Genomic DNA, 20,247 nt, shown 5'->3' on the forward strand with positions numbered 1-20,247 from the left:
TTAGAAAATTCATTCTATATTCAAATGGCAAATGATTAAGCTTGGAGAGGACATACTGTATTTGTCATACTGAGGGTAATCCCTGCTTTTAGAACAAAGCCAAACTTAACCTTAACTATGAAACTGCAATTGGTGCCTCCGTAATAGACAAAGCAGACAAAGGGTAGGAAGGGAAATCAAAGAACAGCTTGGTGTAATGACTTGGTTAAGGTCACACAGGAGGTCAGTGGTGGAGTTGGGAATAGAATGCAGGCCTCTGACTCCTAGGCTGGTGTCCTCGCCACTGGACCATAGTACCTGTCAATCCTTCCCATAGTCCCACGTCTTAGCTGGCCCACGAGTCAGTAATAAAGACCACAACAGCCACACTTGACACCTTTAATACTTTGTGGAGAAGATTTCTAAATTTCTGATTCAGCTGAGAAGCAACTCTGCAGTTATCCAAAAACCTTCTGAATTCCGTGTCCACTTTCAGCCTAGGCATGACGGAGACTGAGCTCTTCTCATTGACTAAACAGACAGAACAGCTATCCCTGCTAGTTGTTTCAGATCTCCCAGCAGCCATTGATATCACTGCCCATAAGAATATGGCTGCTCACCTTAAGGCCCTGAGGGAGGAGGAGAGGATCTCATTTGAATGCTTCTGTCCTTTCTAGGAGTTCCTAGCAGATGCTGCTGTACAATTGCTCATCCACACTAGGGCCTGGTCTACACTACACCTTTAATTCGGATTTAGTGGCTTTAATTCGAATTAACTCTGGAACCGTCCACACAACGAAGCCATTTAATTCGAATTAAAGGGCCCTTTAATTCGATTTCTGTACTCCACCCCGACGAGCGGAGTAGCGCCAAAATCGAATTTGTCAATTCGAATTAGCGTTAGTGTGGCCGCAATTCGATGTTATTGGCCTCCAGGAGCTATCCCACAGTGCACCATTGTGACCGCTCTGGCCAGCAATCTGAACTCGCATGCACTGGCCAGGTGGACAGGAAAAGCCCCGGGAACATTTGAATTTCATTTCCTGTTTGCACAGCGTGGAGAGCACAGGTGACCACAGAGAGCTCATCAGCACAGGTAACCATGCAGGCTGATAATCGAAAAAGAGCACCAGCATGGACCGTACAGGAGGTACTGGATTTGATCTCTATATGGGGAGAGGATTCAGTGCTAGCTGAACTGCGTTCGAAAAGACGAAATGCCAAAACTTATGAAAAAATTTCCAAGGGCATGATGGAGAGAGGCCACAATAGGGACACAGATCAGTGCCGCGTGAAAGTCAAGGAGCTCAGACAAGCCTATCAAAAAGCAAAGGAGGCAAACGGTCGCTCCGGGTCAGAGCCGCGGACATGCCGCTTCTACGCTGAGCTAAATGCATTTCTAGGGGGGGCCGCCACCACTACCCCACCTCTGACTGTGGATTCCGAGCTGGGGATAATCTCATCAGGGACACCTGATGATTCCGCGGAAGGGGAAGAGGAGGAGGAGGAGGAGGACGAGCTGGCAGAGAGCACCCAGCTCTCCGTTCTCCCCAACAGCCAGGAACTGTTTCTCACCCTGACTGAAGTACCCTCCCAAGCCTCCCAAGCCAGCACCCAAGACCATGACCCCATGGAAGGGACCTCAGGTGAGTTTACCTTTTAAAATATAAAACATGGTTTAAAAGCAAGCATTTTTAATGATTAATTTGCCCTGAGCACTTGGGATGCATTCGCAGCCAGTACAGCTACTGGAAAAGTCTGTTAACATGTCTGGGGATGGAGCGGAAATCCTCCAGGGACATCTCCATGAAGCTCTCCTGGAGGTACTCCAAAAGCCTTGCTACAAGGTTTCTGGGCAGTGCAGCCTTATTCCGTCCTCCATGGTAGGACACTTGACCACGCCATGCTAGTAGCAAGTAATCTGGTATCATTGCCTGACAGAGCCTGGCAGCGTATGGTCCCGGTGTTTGCTGGCATTCAAGCAACATCCGTTCTTTATCTTGCTGTGTAATCCTCAGGAGAGTGATATCGCTTAGGGTAACCTGGTTGAAATAAGGGAATTTAATTAAGGGGACTGAGGTGGCCGTTCCTACTGGGCTGTTTGCCTGTGGCTGAAAAGAAATCCTTCCCTGCATTTAGCCAAGTGCAAGGGGGGGGGGAGGATTGGCCCAGAGCTTTTCGCGTTTTGCTAGCAGGGATCTTCCCTGATACCAGCCAGGCGGTGGGGGGAGGGATAAAGCACTCATCCCAGAGAATTCATGGCGGGTGGGGGGGGGGGGTGTTAGTTTGGTTCCTGCAGGGATCTTCCCTGATACCAGCCACGCGGTGGGGGGAGGGATAAAGCACTCATCCCAGAGAATTCATGGCGGGTGGGGGGGGGGGTGTTAGTTTGGTTCCTGCAGGGATCTTCCCTGATACCAGCCACGCGGTGGGGGGAGGGATAAAGCACTCATCCCAGAGAATTCATGGCGGGTGGGGGGGGGGTGTTAGTTTGGTTCCTGCAGGGATCTTCCCTGATACCAGCCACGCGGTGGGGGGAGGGATAAAGCACTCATCCCAGAGAATTCATGGCGGGTGGGGGGGGGGGTGTTAGTTTGGTTCCTGCAGGGATCTTCCCTGATACCAGCCAGGCGGTGGGGGGAGGGATAAAGCACTCATCCCAGAGAATTGGATGGGGGGGGGGTGTTAACCTTCAGCAGCAGAAAACAAGCTAACAGGAAAACTGCAGCACAACGGGCTTTGCTTGGTATGTGGGAAAGCAGGGCGCAGAAGCCTAAAGACAGTGGCTTACCATGGCAGCATGCAAGGTGAATTCTGTTTCCCCGACCTGCGTCTGTGATCTCTAGCAGCAAAGCCACAGGCACTCAATATTAAGAGGCAAAATGCGACCTTGCACAGAAATCACATGTGCTATGTAATGTGAATAGTATACACCGTGAAAGAGTATAAGCATTGTTCTGAAAAATGTATCTTTTAAAAAAATTCTCTCCTTTTTTCACTCCCTCCAGCAGGTGCAAATGTTTCAAGCCTCCCTCCTCCTTCCCGAAGGCTATCCCAGATAAGGCGTCGTAAAAAAAAAAACGAGAGAAGAGATGTTTTCCGAAATCATGCAATCCACCAGGAATGAAAGAGCTCATCTGAATGAGTGGAAGGAGACGGTTTGCAAGTATAGGAAAGAAGCCAGTGACCGTGAGGACAGGAGGGACCAACGTGAGGACATGAGGGACCAACGTGAGGACAGGAGGGACCAACGTGAGGACAGGAGAGACGCTCGAGATGAGAGGTGGCGGCAGGAAGATCAGAGGAGTCGGGAAGCAACGCTGGGGCTGCTGCGTGAGCAAACAGACATGCTCCGGCGTCTGGTGGAGCTTCAGGAACGGCTGCTGGAGAACCGAGTGCCGCTACAGCCCCTGTATAACCCCCCTACCTCCTCACCATGTTCCATAGCCTCCACACCCAGACGTGTAAGAACACGGGGGGGGAGGCTCCGTACACCCTCCCATTCCACCCCAGTGGACAGCCCAAGCAAAAGGCTGCCATTTTTTTAACCTTTTTTTACTGGGCTTTTCCTTCCCGCAGATCCTCCTCCCAAACCCCACTCAGGTTCTGTGCCGCTACAGCCCCTGTATAACCCCCCTACCTCCTCACCATTTTCCATAGCCTCCACACCCAGATGTGTAAGAACACGGGGGGGGGGAGGCTCCGTACACCCTCCCATTCCACCCCAGTGGACAGCCCAAGCAAAAGGCTGCCATTTTCTTAACCTTTTTTTACTGGGCTTTTCCTTCCCGCTGATCCTCCTCCCAAACCCCACTCAGGTTCTCTCCCTCTTTTTATAATCAATTCATAAAGAATAAATGATTTTTAAACAATGGTGACTTTATTTCCTTTGAAAGCAAGCTGGGGGAAGGGGGAGGGTGGGTTCCTTACAGAGAATGAGTCAATAAAGGGGGCGGGTTTTCAGGAAGGATAAACAAACATAAATTTCACACTGTAGCCTGGCCAGTCATGAAACTGGTTTTCAAAGCTTCCCTAATGCGCAGCGCTTCATCGTGTGCTCTTCTAATCGCCCTGGTGTCTGGCTGCGAGTAATCAGCAGCCAGGCGATTTGCCTCAGCCTCCCACCCTGCCATAAAGGTCTCCCCCTTGCTCTCACAGAGATTGTGAAGCACACAGCAAGCAGTAATAACAATGGGGATATTGGTTTGGCTGAGGTCTGAGCGAGTCAATAAGGATCGCCAGCGACCTTTTAAACGGCCAAATGCACATTCTACCACCATTCTGCACTTGCTCAGCCTGTAGTTGAACAACTCCTGACTCCTGTCCAGGCTGCCTGTGTATGGCTTCATGAGCCATGGCATTAAGGGGTAGGCTGGGTCCCCAAGAATAACAATTGGCATTTCAACATCCCCCACGGTTATTTTCTGGTCCGGAAAGTAAGTCCCTTGCTGCAGCCGTTTAAACAGATTGGTGTTCCTGAAGACGCGAGCGTCATGAACCCTTCCCGGCCAGCCCACATGGATGTTGGTGAAACGTCCCTTGTGATCCACAAGTGCTTGCAGCACCATTGAGAAGTACCCCTTGCGGTTTATGTACTGGGTACCCTGGTGCTCCGGTGCCAAGATAGGAATATGGGTTCCATCTATTGCCCCACCACAGTTAGGGAATCCCATTGCAGCAAAGCCATCCACTATGACCTGCACATTTCCCAGAGTCACTACCTTTCGTAGCAGCACCTCCGTGATTGCTTTGGCTACTTGCATCACAGCAGCCCCCACAGTAGATTTGCCCACTCCAAATTGATTCCCGACTGACCGGTAGCTGTCTGGCGTTGCAAGCTTCCACAGGGCTATCGCCACTCGCTTCTCAACTGTGAGGGCTGCTCTCATCTTGGTATTCTGGCGCTTCAGGGCAGGGGAAAGCAAGTCACAAAGTTCCATGAAAGTGCCCTTACGCATGCGAAAGTTTCTCAGCCACTGGGAATCGTCCCACACCTGCAACACTATGCGGTCCCACCAGTCTGTGCTTGTTTCCCGGGCCCAGAATCGGCGTTCAAAGCCTATAACCTGGCCCATTAACATCATAATCTCCAAAGCACCGGGGCCCGCGGTCTCAGAGAATTCTGTGTCCGTGTCCATGTCCTCATCACGCTGGTCGCTGCGCTGCAATCGCCGCCTCCTCCTCCTCCTCGCCTCTTGTTTCTGGTCCTGTGTAAGCATAAACTCCACGAGAAAGCGCGAGGTGTTTATAATGTTCAAGACTGCGTTCTGGAGCACAACGGGATCCATGCTTGATGCAGAATGGAGTCTGCAGAGTTCACTCAGGAAAAAAGGCGCGAAATGGTTGTCTGCCGTTGCTTTCAGGGAGGGAGGGGGAGGCTGTACCCAGAACTACCTGCGACAATGTTTTTTGCCCCATCATGCACTGGGGTCTCAACCCAGAATTCCAAGGGGGGTGGAGACTGCGGGAACTATGGGATAGCTATGTAAAAGCTACCCACAATGCAACGCTCTGGAAATCGATGCTACTATGGTAGCTTGGACGCAAACCACCGAATTAATGGTGCCTAGTGTGGCCGAATACATTCGAATTTACAAAATCGGTTTCCTAAATTCGAATTATATAAATTCGAATTAATCCTGTAGTGTAGACATACCCTAAGGGAACATATTTACCGGGATCTAGTCTGCCCCTGTTCATTGTAGTACTGGAGGAGACAGTGATATAGGAGCGGTGGTGTCATCACTACATGAAGGCCACAGTTTGAAATCCACAGGTTGGTCCATGGAAAGAGGAGATGGCTGAATAATAATGATAACAAATCTCAAACTGCGCTGTTTGAGGCAGCAAAGTGCTCTTGGTCCATAGCTGCCGTTCCTGTTGGTCCGATACCAGTTTTCAACTGAGAACCGAAAGCTGAAGGCAAATAGCTGTTAGAATATTTATTGTGTGTGTTTGTTCCTTTCTGGTTAAATCACAGTTTTGCAGTGAGTTGGCCAGGATGATCGCATCTCTGAGTTCATGTAAATGTAAAGCCATGTTACAAAGGGGAAGAGAGAGAGAGAAATTGCAACCATCAGACGAATTCCACCCAGAGGATTTCTAGAAAGAACAAAAGACAATGGTGTTATTTCAGATCAAACCCAGCTAGCAACAGAAGTGCCTGGGCTTGGGGTGAGATTCCTCATCACACTGAGGAGCCTGGAGAAAAGCAGTGCTGATGAGCTGCAGTCAGCGTGCCACAAAATCTCCCTGGCCACTGCTGCTATAGGTGGCTTCTCTGAAGCTTTTGTGCCTGCTCCCAAACCCTGCCTTTACTGTGACAGGAGAACGGAGCAGGCAGCAGCACCTATCCAGGAGCCTGACCACTTGTTCCCCTTCTCTGCTCCTTCCCAACCTGCACTGAAGAGCTGCTCAGCTGTCCCAAGTTCATGTGGCTACATCCCCCTCAACTTTTAGGGATGGACATCAAAGACTCCCTTCCTGCAGCAGCAGCACAGAACTAGACCTCTGTTCAGCAAGTAAGAATCCAGGCAGTGTCAGAGCAATGGAAGGAAGAAAGGCAGGGATTTCAACCCAGAGGCAGAAAGCAGCCAGATTTTCCTAGACTGATAGTTTGGGAGTACTACTTTTTTTCAGCTTACACATGCAGATTCCCCAGATTATATTTTCACTGGGCATATACCAAAGTATAATTCTTAGTGACCTGTTGTAAATGAGGCAAACATACATGCTGCACCTCCACTGCTGCATCTTTACTAATGGGGGAAGTGACTACCACAAGGAACAAAGACTGAGTTAAGAGTATTTTTGTGTTTGTTTCTTTTTGAAATAAGGGTATATTTTAGTCCTTAAAGTGAGGTCTAATGGCACGCCCTAACGGCAGGCATACTCTTTGCACCCTTTACTATGCTAGGTCTAGGCCTTCCTTGATTTGAGGAACTGCACTGAGATTTTGTGGTGTGGATAGAGATCACCACACTTGTGCTGAGTCTGGATTTGATTTGATTTTAGCTCACCAGAAAAGCTTATGTAGTAACACACTGTGCCATTTAACTCTTCTCTAGACAAATAACGAAGCAGATGGATAGTCTCTATTGCTACTTTCCTTTAAACACTGGCTCCTGGCCTATTACAGAAACTATTTCCTTGCAGTGCATGGCACACAGGTTCTGCTCTCTAGAGATAACATCCCTGTAGGGTTCCTGGATCTTTTCTCTTTAGTTCTAATGGAACAGCCCGTAGCTCTTAAGGCTTTCTGATGGATGAGAGCAGTATTAGTGGGACAGAGCACAAGACAGAGCCCCTACTGGGCATCACACACCACTCTTTTTAGAGCAGTGGTTCTCAACCAGGGATACATGTACACCTGGGGGTACACACAGGTCTGCCAGGGGGGACATCAACTCATCTAGATATTTGCCTAATTTTACCACAGGCTACATAAAAAGCACTAGCAAAGTCAGTACAAACTAAAATTTCATACAATGACTTGTTTATACTGCTCTATATACTATACACTGAAATGTAAGTACAATATATATATTTCAATTTATTTATTTTATAATTATATGATAAAAAGGAGAAAGTAATCAATTTTTCAGTACTAGTGTGCTGTGACACTTCTGTACTTTTATGTCTGATTTTGTAAACAAGCAGTTTTTAAGTGAGGTGAAACTTGGGGTACACAAGACAAATCAGGCTCCTGAAAGGGGTGCAGTAGTCTGGAAAGGTTGAGAGTCACTGCTCTAGGGTACAAATACTGCCCTTGAGGTGCTCAGAGAAGGAGCAGGAACTGCAGCATGTTGCAGACTGCTCTGGATACTAGCAATGCTCATTGAGTAGCTGTTCATTTTTCAACCCCATCTTAAAAGTCAGAGCTGGTACAGTTTTTCCAAACACTGAGATCTTTGCTTTGATGCTGGGTTAATGCCCAGCACAATTTTGTCATCTCCCTCTCAGGCTCTGTCTTCCTCTCCTCCTAAGACGACTGCAGGCTGCAGAGAATCTGCTTATGCTGATGGCAGCGGAGTCGGCCCACTACTCATTAGGGTCCTTTCTTACATATGTTATGCCCCATTACTAGTGTGCGGAGTGGGAGGCTGGCTGCACTGGGCCAGCTACCAAGCACTCTCCTTGCTCCACCAGGAACTCTCTCACTCAGCAGGGACTCAGAGTGGGTAACACAGGAATTGCTGCCTGCATCTGGCTGCTATGTGCATCCCACCTCAAGGAAACAATCAGACAGCACTCCATTCCAAGGATGTGGGCTGGCAACCTAAACAACAAAGGATATTCCCAGTAGGGTGACAGATAGCAAGTGTGAAAAATCAGGACGAGGGTGGAGGGTAATAGGCACCTGTATAAGACAAAGCCCCAAATGTCGGGCCTGCCCCTATAAAATCGGGACATCTGGTCACCCTAATTCCCAGTGAAGGCTGCCAAACAGCAATTGCCACTGTGTGGAGGTGCTGAAGCACATGCTGAGGTCCAGCAAAGAGGCTCTGCGCAATGGTATAGGCAGATCAAATTATAGTCACATTAAAAGGAAAAAACATTAATACAACAGTAAGGTAACACAATTGAAATAAAGTCAGGAGATGCAAAAGTGAAGATTTTCATAGCAATGACACTGACCTCAGCATAAAGCACTAATCACTGTGCTATCTAGCCACCAACTCAGCCCTACTGCATTTTATTAGAAACGTTTAACACAAAACATATTAAACAAGAAAACACATTGAGTGAGAGGGGGACAGACAATATGGCACGTGCACTCCAACCAAGTTACTACAGGTTTCTACAGCAACTTTTGCAAAGGGTTTACAATTTAAAGTCAAAAAATGTATTTACATGGTCTTTTGCAGTTAATTCCCTACACTTGTTTTTGGTTTGTTCATTTGTTTTTTAAACAGAAAACAACAAATGGACATTTCTCAGTTACTATCTCTAGTACAGGGGTGGGCAAAATACGACCTGTGGGCCGGATCCGGCCCGTCTAACATTTCTGTCTGGCCTCCTCTGCCCCCTCGCAATCTCTAAGTCCGGGCCGCTAAAAGTCCCACGGCACAGCGGGGCGCTCAGCCAGGCTGCCTGCCTGCCGTAACTCCATGCTGCTGCCAGAAATGGCCAGCTGCTGCTGGCAAGTATCTGCGTGCCCCTGGCGGAGAGGGTGGGGGGGGAGGAGGAGGCGGCTCTGCGCGCTGCCCCCGCCCCGTCCTCACAACTCCCAGGAGCTGTGGGGGCAGTGCTTGCAGGTGCAGGCAGCACATGGAGACCCGCTGCCCCCTTCCCTCCAAGGGGTGCGCAGAGACGTGCCAGCAGCAGCCAGCCACAGCAGGCAGGCAGCCTGCCTGAGCCCTGCTGCGCCGCCTGTGGTAAGCGCCTCCCAGCCAGAATCTTCACCTCGCACTCTCACCCTCCCCACCACCACCACCCCAACCCCAGGTCAGAACCCCCTCCTGCACCCAAACTCCCGCGCAGACCCTGCTGCCCCTCCTGCACCCCAATCCCCTGCCCCACCTCGGAGCCCCCTCCTGCACCAAACTCCCTCCCAGAGCCCACACCTCTCACCCTCTCCTGCACCCCAACTCTCTGCACCAGCCGGGAGCTCTCTCCTGCACTCAGACCCTGCACCTCCTCCGTTAATATAGTAGAAATGTGCGGCCCGGGACGACTTACCAAAATTCGTGGAATGGCCCCCTTACGTAACGTATTGCCCACCCCTGCTCTAATACCTATCAAAATCTTTCCCAAACTGCACACTTATATAGGGAGCAGGAACCAATAAGCCATAGGCTGACAAGTGCCCTGTAGCTGCTGGGCAAAGCTGTGCATGGCTACAGTTGTGGTCCAAGACGCATTTTAAGTATGTACCTGGAGAGCAGCATTTTCATGTGCTAATAAGAAGTATTTATATAATTAAACTGTCAAAATGCTGTACAAATAATCAAAACAGTATTTTTCCAACCTATCAGGGGCACACGCTCCTCGACAAGGTATTTGACATTTCAAGAGCCCAGTACTGAAGGGTCTTGCTCACATGAGTCCTCTCTACTCAGAAGCAGTCACATGGTCACCTAAGACTTATAGAATTATTATTATTCACCTATTTTTGAATTGCCTATTTGGAAAAACTGGTGGTCAGAATGGGGGGGGCAGGAATTGATCTTCATATAACAACAGCTGAACAACATTTGCTCATTTTCAAAACAAAACAAAAAAAATCAACTTGGGAATTAAAAAAAACCTCAGACCATTTTGGCTTAAGTTCACTTATCAAAAAGTTCTGAGATCATGTAAACAATGGTCTAATGGAAACACTTTTGCCACCTTGGTTTTTGCAGTTACTGCCTGCACCCACTATAACACTATGCTACCTGTATACAAGACATACAGTCTCTTTTTATGAAGAAACATCCCCACCTTCAGATTCTGCAAGAGGAGCACAAGGTTTCCTTCAAGTTGTCCTAAGGACAAGGCTTGCCTCACCCTTCTTCCCTTTTGCTTTACGCTGCTTATGACCAGCAGACCTTGTCCTTCCAGAAACCCAAATGAACATGGTGCTGTGCCAAAGTCTGAGCAGGATTTAGACAATAATATGCAGCAAGGCAGCACACAGCCAAAATCACCTATGGATAGGAAATGGCTAGCTGCTGCCAGCCCTGTAGTATATACCCTTTTACTATCACTAACCATGAATATACAAATAGATTAAAGACTTACTTTGCTGAATTGCGGCAAAGATTCATCCATATTGTAATAATCACCAGACCAAACAACTCCCTATACAAAATAAATAAATAAATGAAAAATTAAAAAAAATCAGAATACAATGTGCACAAGTATTTGCTTACACAAAGGACAAATTCTCTGCAGAGAAGGGTAGGCATGCAAGCTTCCCCTAAGAGGAAGTAGATTTACTATTAAAGCAGGATCTGAGCTAACAGAAATCTGAATGAAATTCCTACCCCTCACTACACATGCACACAACCAGTTTACAGAATCTGCAGAGATTTCTGCTTCTGTTTTCTATTAGACTCCTTTTAATACTAAATAGAATGATATGATAGCTGAATATGTACAAACTCACACCACGGCCGTTGAACCAACATTTTTACAGAAATACAGATAAACCTGTAAACTACACCTCAGGGTGTCCATTTAAACAGCAACATAAAACACCATCACTTTTAACTTGTACACAAGCAAGCACCTTGCTTACTCAAACACACAAAGGAATATCTGAGTCTCTGCCTAGTGGGAGTTTGCCTCCTTCACTTTCAACCCCCTTTCCCCCAGGCTTGACAGCAGTGGGGGTTGTGCCATCAAGTCTCCAACAGCTTGACAGTATTCCAGCCCAGACAAGCAAGTACATGGTACCATCCAAACAAAATTCAGGGGATAAAAATTGATTTTTTTCCCGATTTTTTTTAACGTTTTCTATTTTGTTATTTAAATTATAATTTTTTCTTATTAAAAATAAACCAGTTTAAAATGAAATCTGAATTTAATACAAAATATGCTAAGGCCTAAACTACTTATATCTTTGAACATTTAAATAAACAATAAATATACTGAATCCATGAGCCTCTATGAATTAAAGGCTTCTTTTCTATATAGAGAAAGATGTTTTGCCCCTGAGTCTAACTTTTGAGGTCAAGCTTTATAAATATGGCACAATAGTTCAGCCTAAGTGATTTAGGAGACTCTCTCACTTTCAAGAGACTTAGGTGAGAGGAGGAATTTAAGCTCCAGTCACTTTTCAAATATGCTTGTGTAAAACTTTCCCAGGCTGACCTGAAATAATCCATTTAATTCACGGATCACAGTTAATCCCTTTGTTTAATAAATCATTTAGTTGTGAATGTGAAACATGTTTTGATATGGGAAGTTTATTTATCCAAAACATTTAGGTTTGTTTTAATAAAAAATACATTTTATATGCTGTTGTGTGTGTTTAATTAAATTCCTGTTACCATCCTAATGAAGTTAACTTTTTGCTCATGATTTGTTTAACTATCTAGTAAATAAGCAATATATCATTTGCCCTTTTCTGACATACTAAAATGTATGGTTAATAAGAATTTGAAAATATTAAGCTATATAATTGTTTACATAAATGTATATAGTTATAGTGCACCCTCTCAGGTAGCAAAGAGATGTACCAAATCTAGTGTAAAGGCTCTGTTTAGTTGTAAATCAACACATTGTAATGGTTATATCAACCAATGAAAGTGCACCTTTCTTCAGAAAATAACTGAAGTGCAAATGGAAAAGTTTATCAAAACTGATGATTTAAATCACTTTATTTACATCAATCCACCCTGAACACAATACTGAAAACTTACCCAATTCCTGCCTCTAAAGCTCTGGAGTCAGAACACAGGGGGCTTCCAAGGTGCACAGTGCCAGTCTTGCGAGTTTTGAAAGCCAGAACCGACCCCTACCCCATCCCCATCTGTGACTGACCAAAGCAAAGAGAACAGGGGATTCAGCCAAGCTGCAACCTGTGCTCACTGGCCCCTTCGTCAACGGTTTGTCCAACATACTGCTGGACTAGCAACGCCCAGGCTGAGTTCCTTACTAGCCTGACTCCCTTCTTTTTAGAGCCAACTCACTCACTACAGCAACCAAAAACTGAAGCTTGGTCTGCCTGGGAGTGAGCTGCCAGAAGGACAATCTGCTTCATGCATGGGCTGTATGGATTAGGACAGAACAGATGCATTACTCACCTTCCTTCCTCTTCATGCAAGATGTTACTTTTTGCATAAGCGAACAAAGAGCACCCCAAGGCAATGGTCCCAACTAAACAAGCAGCAGAATGCAGATCCGACAGGCTCCTCCAGACAACATTATCTGGGGAAGAACAGACTGGAGCTACTAAATGTGTTTGAACATACTACATGAAGTACATCCCAAGTCTTCCAGACTGTAAAGAAGCTGTGTGAAAATGGACCCTTCCACAAGCACTAGGAAGGAGGGATGCAGGAGCATCTGCTGCAATACTAGGCAGGACTTGCTCTTTTATGTATCCAGGTGTTTGGAATGGTGAAGGAATTCTGGTCTAGAAATACTGTTGACAAATGCAAGCTCTGGGTGGATTTCAGATTCTGAGTTCCTGGGAAACATCTCCTTGGCAGCTCCACAGCTATGAAGACCATCACAGATCCTCCCTAGGAAACAGAAACATGCTCCACTGTTCAATGGCTTCAGAAAAGGCCATGGAGAATTACAAACTGAAGCCTCCACATAGCAAGGAGCATGACTTCCTGACACCCTATGCCCACTATCAGGCTCTTGGCAGTGACTTCAGGGTGCTCCCCAAAATTCTAGGGCATGAGCTGTCCCTGTCTCAAGCAAGGCAAAATATTCCAGGAAAGATTAGAAGGGGCCCGGACACAGGCTCTTGTGGCTTACAGGTCCATACCGGAAGGCTATGGGAGGCAGAGGTAGGTGAATAACAAATGGTTCTCTGGCTGACCTCCATAATAACAAGTCAACAAATGGAAAACCAGAAGGCTTAACAAACAAAATCTCTTCAGGGCTGAACCCTCATTACAGGCTCCCAGTATAGAAGAGTTCTGTGTATGATTTTTTTACTTTGCACTAGGTCTACATAGAAGGCTGATGGTTCTGTTGAACTGGCTGCAGCTCAGGGCCTTTCACAGCCCTGATGTGAAATGCTTCTTACTGATTTGGCAATATCAAGATAAAAATAATTAGGAAAAACAAATGTCCTTAAAATATACAAGTATGCTGAAAAGAAACTTTAGGCTACCTAAACCCAAAGAATCTGGAAAAATTATTTCCCTTTCCAACACTCCTGTTTGTTTACATTTGGCATTTATCTCAATTTGGGCACTGAAAATAGACTTTCAATTTCATTTTCAGGCTTTCACGCACTAGCAAAATGCTGCAATGTTGAGGTTGCAAATGCTGCAGAGCAAGGTTTATTTATGAGCAGTGACTGTTACACTTTTATTTAACAAAGCCAGGATTTTAGGAAGCAGAGTTGATGCAGCATGTTACAGAAGAGACACTGTGCCCTCTCATGGAGACTTTACTTTGTTTTTGTCGGGATTTTCCTTAATTCAAAATAATACTCATTCAGCGTATATGGTTGTCATTTAGCATACAGAAAACAATTTTTCAAAATTCTTTCCAATGAGAGAAAAAAAATCAAGGAAACACTGCTAGTGATCTTAGATTGTATAAATCTTACTTTTATTCTCTGGGCCAAATTTGGCCTTACAGGGTCCCTGTAAATACAGCCACACCAGTCTCAGCCAGCAGGTAACATTCCCCAGTGACTATACAATCTTAGAACTCCTACCATGCAGAGGCATAGCAAGCGCCCTCCGTACCCTCCAACTGGAAGGGGCCCCGCAAGGAAGGGGGCCCCTAAAAGTGGCAAAATAAATACCGCATTCCAGTTTCTGCATTGTAAGGGGCCCCGCCCAGACATATGTTCGGAGGGGGCCACGTTCTTTGTTGCTACGGCCCTGCTACCATGCCATATTATAACCACTAAGAATACTACACTGCTGTATGTGCACCTTGTGTGGTAATCACAGTATTTGGTAATTATGCTTTTATCTCTTCAGAACACTGTACAGACATTAACCCTCAGCCCTCCTAGGAGACAGGTAAGAATGATGCCAATTTTACAGATGGGGAAACAGAGAGAAGTTCAGTGACTTGCCAATGGGAGTGGCAGAGCCAAAGACTAAAACATGGAAGTTTCTGGCTCGCAATCTCATGCTCAGCCCAATAGATCACCATTCTGTACTAGAACCAGACTGTTGCAGCATGGGTGCAGTAATAAGGATGTGTCGGAGCGAGGAATTTATGCAGAGACAATAGACTAAATACATTTCCAGGACGTCCACCTGCAAACAGGAAAGCAGTCACCATCACTCCTGCGAATGGGCACCTCACTACCTGCAGTCGTGGACAGCTGAGCACACTTCCATGCAGCCCTGGGTTTGCATCCTACCATGACAAAAAATTAAAACCAATCTCTTTGGGGTGAAGATCTGACCAGCGAGTCCATTTAGAATGCCAATATCATACCTGTAATTGACGGATTAAGGCCAACAAGCAGTGTAAGGACAGCAGGTACAACGTAGACCACCTGTTAGTGAGATATTGCAAGTCCACTCTGTAGCATGAGAAGGCAGAGCACAGAGAAGCAGCCACATCCCAACCAAATAATTTACACAATGCAGCAGAGCAGGTGATCTGGAGCGATTACAATACAGAGAGGTGATGTGGAGCCCAGAGGTACTCAAGTCAGGAGGTATGAGCCCCAGGGAAGTAGGAGAAGAGATAGTTGGTGCCTGCCCTAGACAAAGATGGCCAGGGGTGGGGGCAAGCAAAGTGGAATAAAAAACCCTGGAAATGCCGTGCAGTTAATGAAACTTGAGTAACCTGTCCACCGCCTCCCCACACCCAGGGCACTATTCAGAAGGAAGATGATGTTCCCAAAAGGTGTCATTTTAAAAATCTGCTTATTTTATCAAGGATGAGGATTTAAAGCTCATCCAAAGCAGGCTTCAGATTTACCTGCTCCAGGCAGAATTACAGAACCCAGTCAGATGGTTTGAAGTCACCCACATGTTGTGAACTTGTGCGCCACAGGTCAGGCCAAAGCTAGAAGAGCCATTGTAAACCTTTCAGAAGGGGGTTGTAACAGAAAAGAGGGCAGAAGTTCAACAAAGGAGCGAATTTAGGATTCTCTCCTATAAAATGCTCCAGATTCTTCAGCAGCTAGGAAAGTCTGTAGTCATACTCACTATCCACAGTCCTGCATCAGGGTCATTTATCTGGAATAACAAAGGGGTCAGAATGAGCACTCAGACAAGATCTTACAGGCTTTCACCTAGTGTCAGGATTCTCAAACCTGTATTTGTCCTCCCGGTTCGATCAAGAATAAAAAGTACTTTATTAAAAGGATCCTCCTGGTTCAGATTTCTCTTATTTTGGAGAGGAGAGTTAGTTAGAGCCAGCATGTGTGCATAGGCACCCTGCACTGCTGTTATCATCATCTGGATGCACGTAATAGAGAATCCAAAGATCAAAATTTTGTTGTGCAGGGGAAGCACATTTTCCCCAACTATGCCAACTGTCACCAATTTAAACAGAATTATGGGTGACAGTTTCTTCTTGATAACACCTAAGAATAAGAGCAGGGGGCAGCTTTCAATGCTAACACTAGGGCAAAACTGCCAATCTGAGCCAGCTGGAGTTTGGACTCAGTCAAGGAAGATTGTACTTTGGATTCAGTACTATCTTGCAAATAAAGAGACCTGGGCTCTGTTCCCAACTGTACTTGGTGGGTGACGGTGCCCTTGAGCAAGTCACTTCCCCTCTCTGTGCCTCAATTGCTCCATCTGTAAAACACATCACCTCTTCAGAGGACTTTTAATTTTCCATAGTATTATATTTTGGTCAAAGATTTTCTAGATTTGCCTAAGGAAACTCTCCCCTGAGAGTCATACTTTCTCAGGTCCCTCTGGCTTGGAGGCCCAGTCATCACAAATGCCACAGTGTGCACACACATTTTTCTTGTGCCAAAGTGGCACAATGGGGTTCAATTACAGCTCAGGATTTATTTTACTTACCCATTTAAAAAAAAAAGACTTTGATAGCAAATAAAACATTTACCAAACAGTCAATAAAATGTCAGTACAATCAGGAGCAAGCACTTTCCAAAGTACCCAACCAGGTCTAGGACAATGATTAGCAAAACTGTATGATTTTCATGTGTGAAAGTCTGAGCAATTTAAAATGACATTTTACTTTTTGGGGGGTAGGGGGGGCTGTTTGGTGTTCTGTAATGTAATTTAAATGAAAATCCAGGATTATAACCTGAATGCAGGGTATTAGTTACCAAGTGTTTGTAACTTAACTTTCATGTGTTTAGGAACTGCTGAATAGTTATTAGCAAAAAGAACAGGAGTACTTGTGGCACCTTAGAGACTAACAAATTTATTAGTCTCTAAGGTGCCACAAGTACTCCTGTTCTTTTTGCGGATACAGACTAACACGGCTGCTACTCTGAATAGTTATTGTGACTTTTTTCTGTATTGTAGTTTAAATAAATTACCAAAACAATTGAAAGTAGTGTAATTATATTGCATTGTTTTGACAAAATGTGCAGAATTCTGCAGAATTTTTAATTTTTTGGTGCAAAATTTTTAATTTTTTGGTGCAGAATCCCTCCAGGAGTAAATCCTGCCACGTATCTCCACCCTCCATACGTGGAGTCATTGGCACATTAAGGGCGCTCCACGGTTCTACTGCCTGGTGAACTGGGAAAGCCAACTCGATGTCACAGGGGAGCTGTACATGGCAGTCATGAGGATGGGTTAAACCATTTCTGTTGTACTGGGAGAAGTGGGATGGAGAAGAGCCGGGTTTTGACAAACCACCTATGGTATCCAGCAAACACAGCTCCTCTCCAGCATGCTTCTCCACGTCTCACATCAGCTGGAGGTTGAGTAGGATGGGTGGAGATAGGGCAGCAGGCTGACTCTGTGGTTGTGCATAGCCCTGTTACCTAGCCCAGCTCCTCAGCTTTAATACACAATCTGATGCAAAATGTAGGTCCAGTTTGCCATAGAGTCCATGGAGCCTTGCTTATGGCTTGGCTGAGGTATAGCGAAGTAACTTATCTATTTTGTCCACCCTGGGCAATCTAATGTCCGTCTAGATTTAACCTGAATTATGTACACACAGGCTATGGTGGTGGATTCCAGTCACTGAAGAACTGTATTTCCTCCTTTTCAATTTCCTTGTCTATTTCAAGTCCCATTTTATGCTGTAATAACAGTAGGTTTCTCCAGCATTAAATTATTTTTCTGTATGTAATATTTATTAATTACCAATTTTCCTATGTTCCCTCTTCAGTCCTGCATATAGCCAGGTTTGATAAAATACTGTCCTCTTTCCTTCTGATTTTATCACTGGAATATACATAAATTTCCTCTCATCTGACTTTCCTCGTATGAATTGCTCCACCTAATTAAAGGGAATGACAATCCCAAAGAGAACTGCTCCCCGATAAAACTACACTTCCACTAAACCCCTTGAGGGGCCCAGGAAGCCCCACTCCACCATGAACAGCCCCACACTGGCAGTGTATGATGGCAGGGTTAAGCCATGACAAAGGTTCTCTCTTATGACAGATGAAAGCTACATCACTTCTTGATGACATTCCTCACAACATCTGGCCACAATGGGCTGCAGCAACTAACTACATAGCCAAAACCACAGGACCTCTGAGTACATGCAGTATTCCACAGAACATCACAGGGAAGTTTACACACTGGCCTGTTACACAAGCACAGGAGCAAGCGTCTCTATGAGCCATTTCCACACCAAAGTCCATGAACAATAACCTGCAAATGAAAACACCAGTCTTGTGAGCTGGCACGGGGACCAGATTATCATTAGGGATGTCAAACAATTACAAAAATTAATTGCAATTAGCAATTATTCATGAGACTAAAAGAAAATCAGTTTTTAATCACACTGTTAAACGATAACAGAATAACATTTATTTAAATATTTTGGATGTTTTCTACATTTTCAAATATATATTGATTTTAATTACAACACAGAATACAAAGTGTACAGTGCTCACTTTATATTATATCAGATTACAAATATTTGCACTGTAAAAAGATAAACAAAAGAAATAGTATATTTCAATTCCCTTCATGCAAGTACTGTAGTGTGATCTCTTTATTGTGAAAGGTTTCAGAGTAGCAGCCGTGTTAGTGTGTATCCGCAAAAAGAACAGGAGTACTTGTGGCACCTTAGAGAGTCTCTAAGGTGCCACAAGTACTCCTGTTCTTTTTATTGTGAAAGTGCAACTTACAAATGTAGAATTATTATTTTATTTTTGTGTATTCAACCCCCTCCCCCAAACCCCTTTCCCCATTCACCCCCAGCCTGACTGACCCCATCCCCATTCACCGTCCTCCTCCCCCCCAACCCCTTTCCCCATTCACCCCCAGCCTGACAGACCCCATCCCCATTCACCCTCCTCCCCCAGCCCCTTTCCCCATTCACCCCCAGCCTGACAGACCCTGTCCCCATTCACCCTCCTCCCCCCAGCCCCTTTCCCCATTCACCCCCCAGCCTGACTGACCCCATCCCCATTCACCGTCCTCCTCCCCCCCAGCCCCTTTCCCCATTCACCCCCAGCCTGAAAGACCCCATCCCCATTCACCCTCCTCCCCCAGCCCCTTTCCCCATTCACTCCCCAGACTGACAGACCCCGTCCCCATACACCCTCCTCCCTCCATTCGCCCTCGGCCCGGCCTCACCTGCACGGCGGCCGCCAGCCCGAAGAAGGCGGCCATGAGCAGGTTGCAGAGTCTCCATAGACGGCCCGGCCCGGAACAGCTCCCCGCCATGGTGCAGGCCACGCCGAGCTCCGCCTCGCCTGGGCGGGCCCGGCTCGGAACCGGGGCTAACGGGACGGGACGGAGCTCGTCCGGCTCCTGCTCCTGGTCAGGGGGAGTATAACGGGGCGGGGCTCGGGCCTGCTCCTGGTCAGGGAGAGTATAAAGGGGGCGGGGCTCGGTCCCCGGGTGGGGGTAACGGGGCGTCTGCGGTCCTCTGAGGGCATGTAGTGGGTAGGGGATTCCCCCCCGCGACACAGGATGTAGCAAGCTGAGGGCGGAGTCGCAAAAGCCAAGGACCAGGTTCCAAGGAGCCTGTGATCAGCCGCATCGAAAGCAGCAGAGAGGTCGGGGCAGACCAGAGCCCCTGTGATACCGCCAGGAAAAAAGCCATTCGAAAGTTTGGCCAGGTCAGTTTCACGGGAGTGGAGGGATCCAGGATGGAGCTGGAGGAGAGAAATCCAGGCGTTGGTTGCAAACTGTGTCTGAGTTTAAAAGTGAAAAGAAGAAGGGGGGATGGAGCTGGATTCTGCTTTGGGAAGAAGAGCCAGTGCAGAGAGCAGTATATCAGGTGGCTGGCACGTTCCCAGTGACCCCTGCTGCTGCTTTCCAAACCAGCTGGAGCTTTCTCAGTGCATGGGGCTTCATTCTGAAATACAGAGAACTACAGTAGCTGAGTACAGACATTACAGAAGAATGGATCACTGTGGAGAGAGCCGAGTGTGATGGGACTGGATGTGAGCTTCTGGCCAGCTGAAGCCTTTCACACACCCCTCACAGAGGAAGCGGACGATCAGCTCTGTGCTGGCTCTGTCTTTCTCCTACAGTAGGGGTTCTCAAACTGGAGGTTGGG

General features: G+C 46.4%; 1 protein-coding gene across 1 annotated transcript; it reads right to left on the minus strand.

The window, feature by feature from the left end:
* Positions 1-5,651: 5,651 nt before the first annotated feature.
* On the minus strand, positions 5,652-19,406 carry TMEM220 (transmembrane protein 220). Its single transcript, XM_065416125.1, has 6 exons — positions 19,317-19,406; positions 15,777-15,806; positions 15,055-15,115; positions 12,714-12,837; positions 10,705-10,764; positions 5,652-6,081 (listed from the first exon to the last, which is right to left on the minus strand). The coding sequence occupies exons 1-6, from the start codon at positions 19,404-19,406 to the stop codon at positions 5,949-5,951; spliced, it is 498 nt and encodes a 165-aa protein (XP_065272197.1). The 3' UTR covers positions 5,652-5,948.
* Between the last annotated feature and the right edge of the window lie 841 nt (positions 19,407-20,247).

This window comes from Emys orbicularis, chromosome 13 (genome assembly GCF_028017835.1).
Source record: "Emys orbicularis isolate rEmyOrb1 chromosome 13, rEmyOrb1.hap1, whole genome shotgun sequence".
Taxonomy (NCBI): Eukaryota; Metazoa; Chordata; order Testudines; family Emydidae; genus Emys; species Emys orbicularis.

What these genes read in the sequence shown, in the direction of transcription:
- TMEM220 (XM_065416125.1), bottom strand. Translation starts at nt 19,406, where the DNA reads ATGGCGGGGAGCTGTTCCGGGCCGGGCCGTCTATGGAGACTCTGCAAC. An exon ending in CTGATGCAGGACTGTGGATA is followed by an intron (nt 15,116 to 15,776) that starts GTGAGTATGACT and finishes TCTCACTAACAG; the next exon opens with GTGGTCTACGTTGTACCTGC. An exon ending in TTGCATGAAGAGGAAGGAAG is followed by an intron (nt 10,765 to 12,713) that starts GTGAGTAATGCA and finishes TATTTTGTATAG; the next exon opens with GGAGTTGTTTGGTCTGGTGA.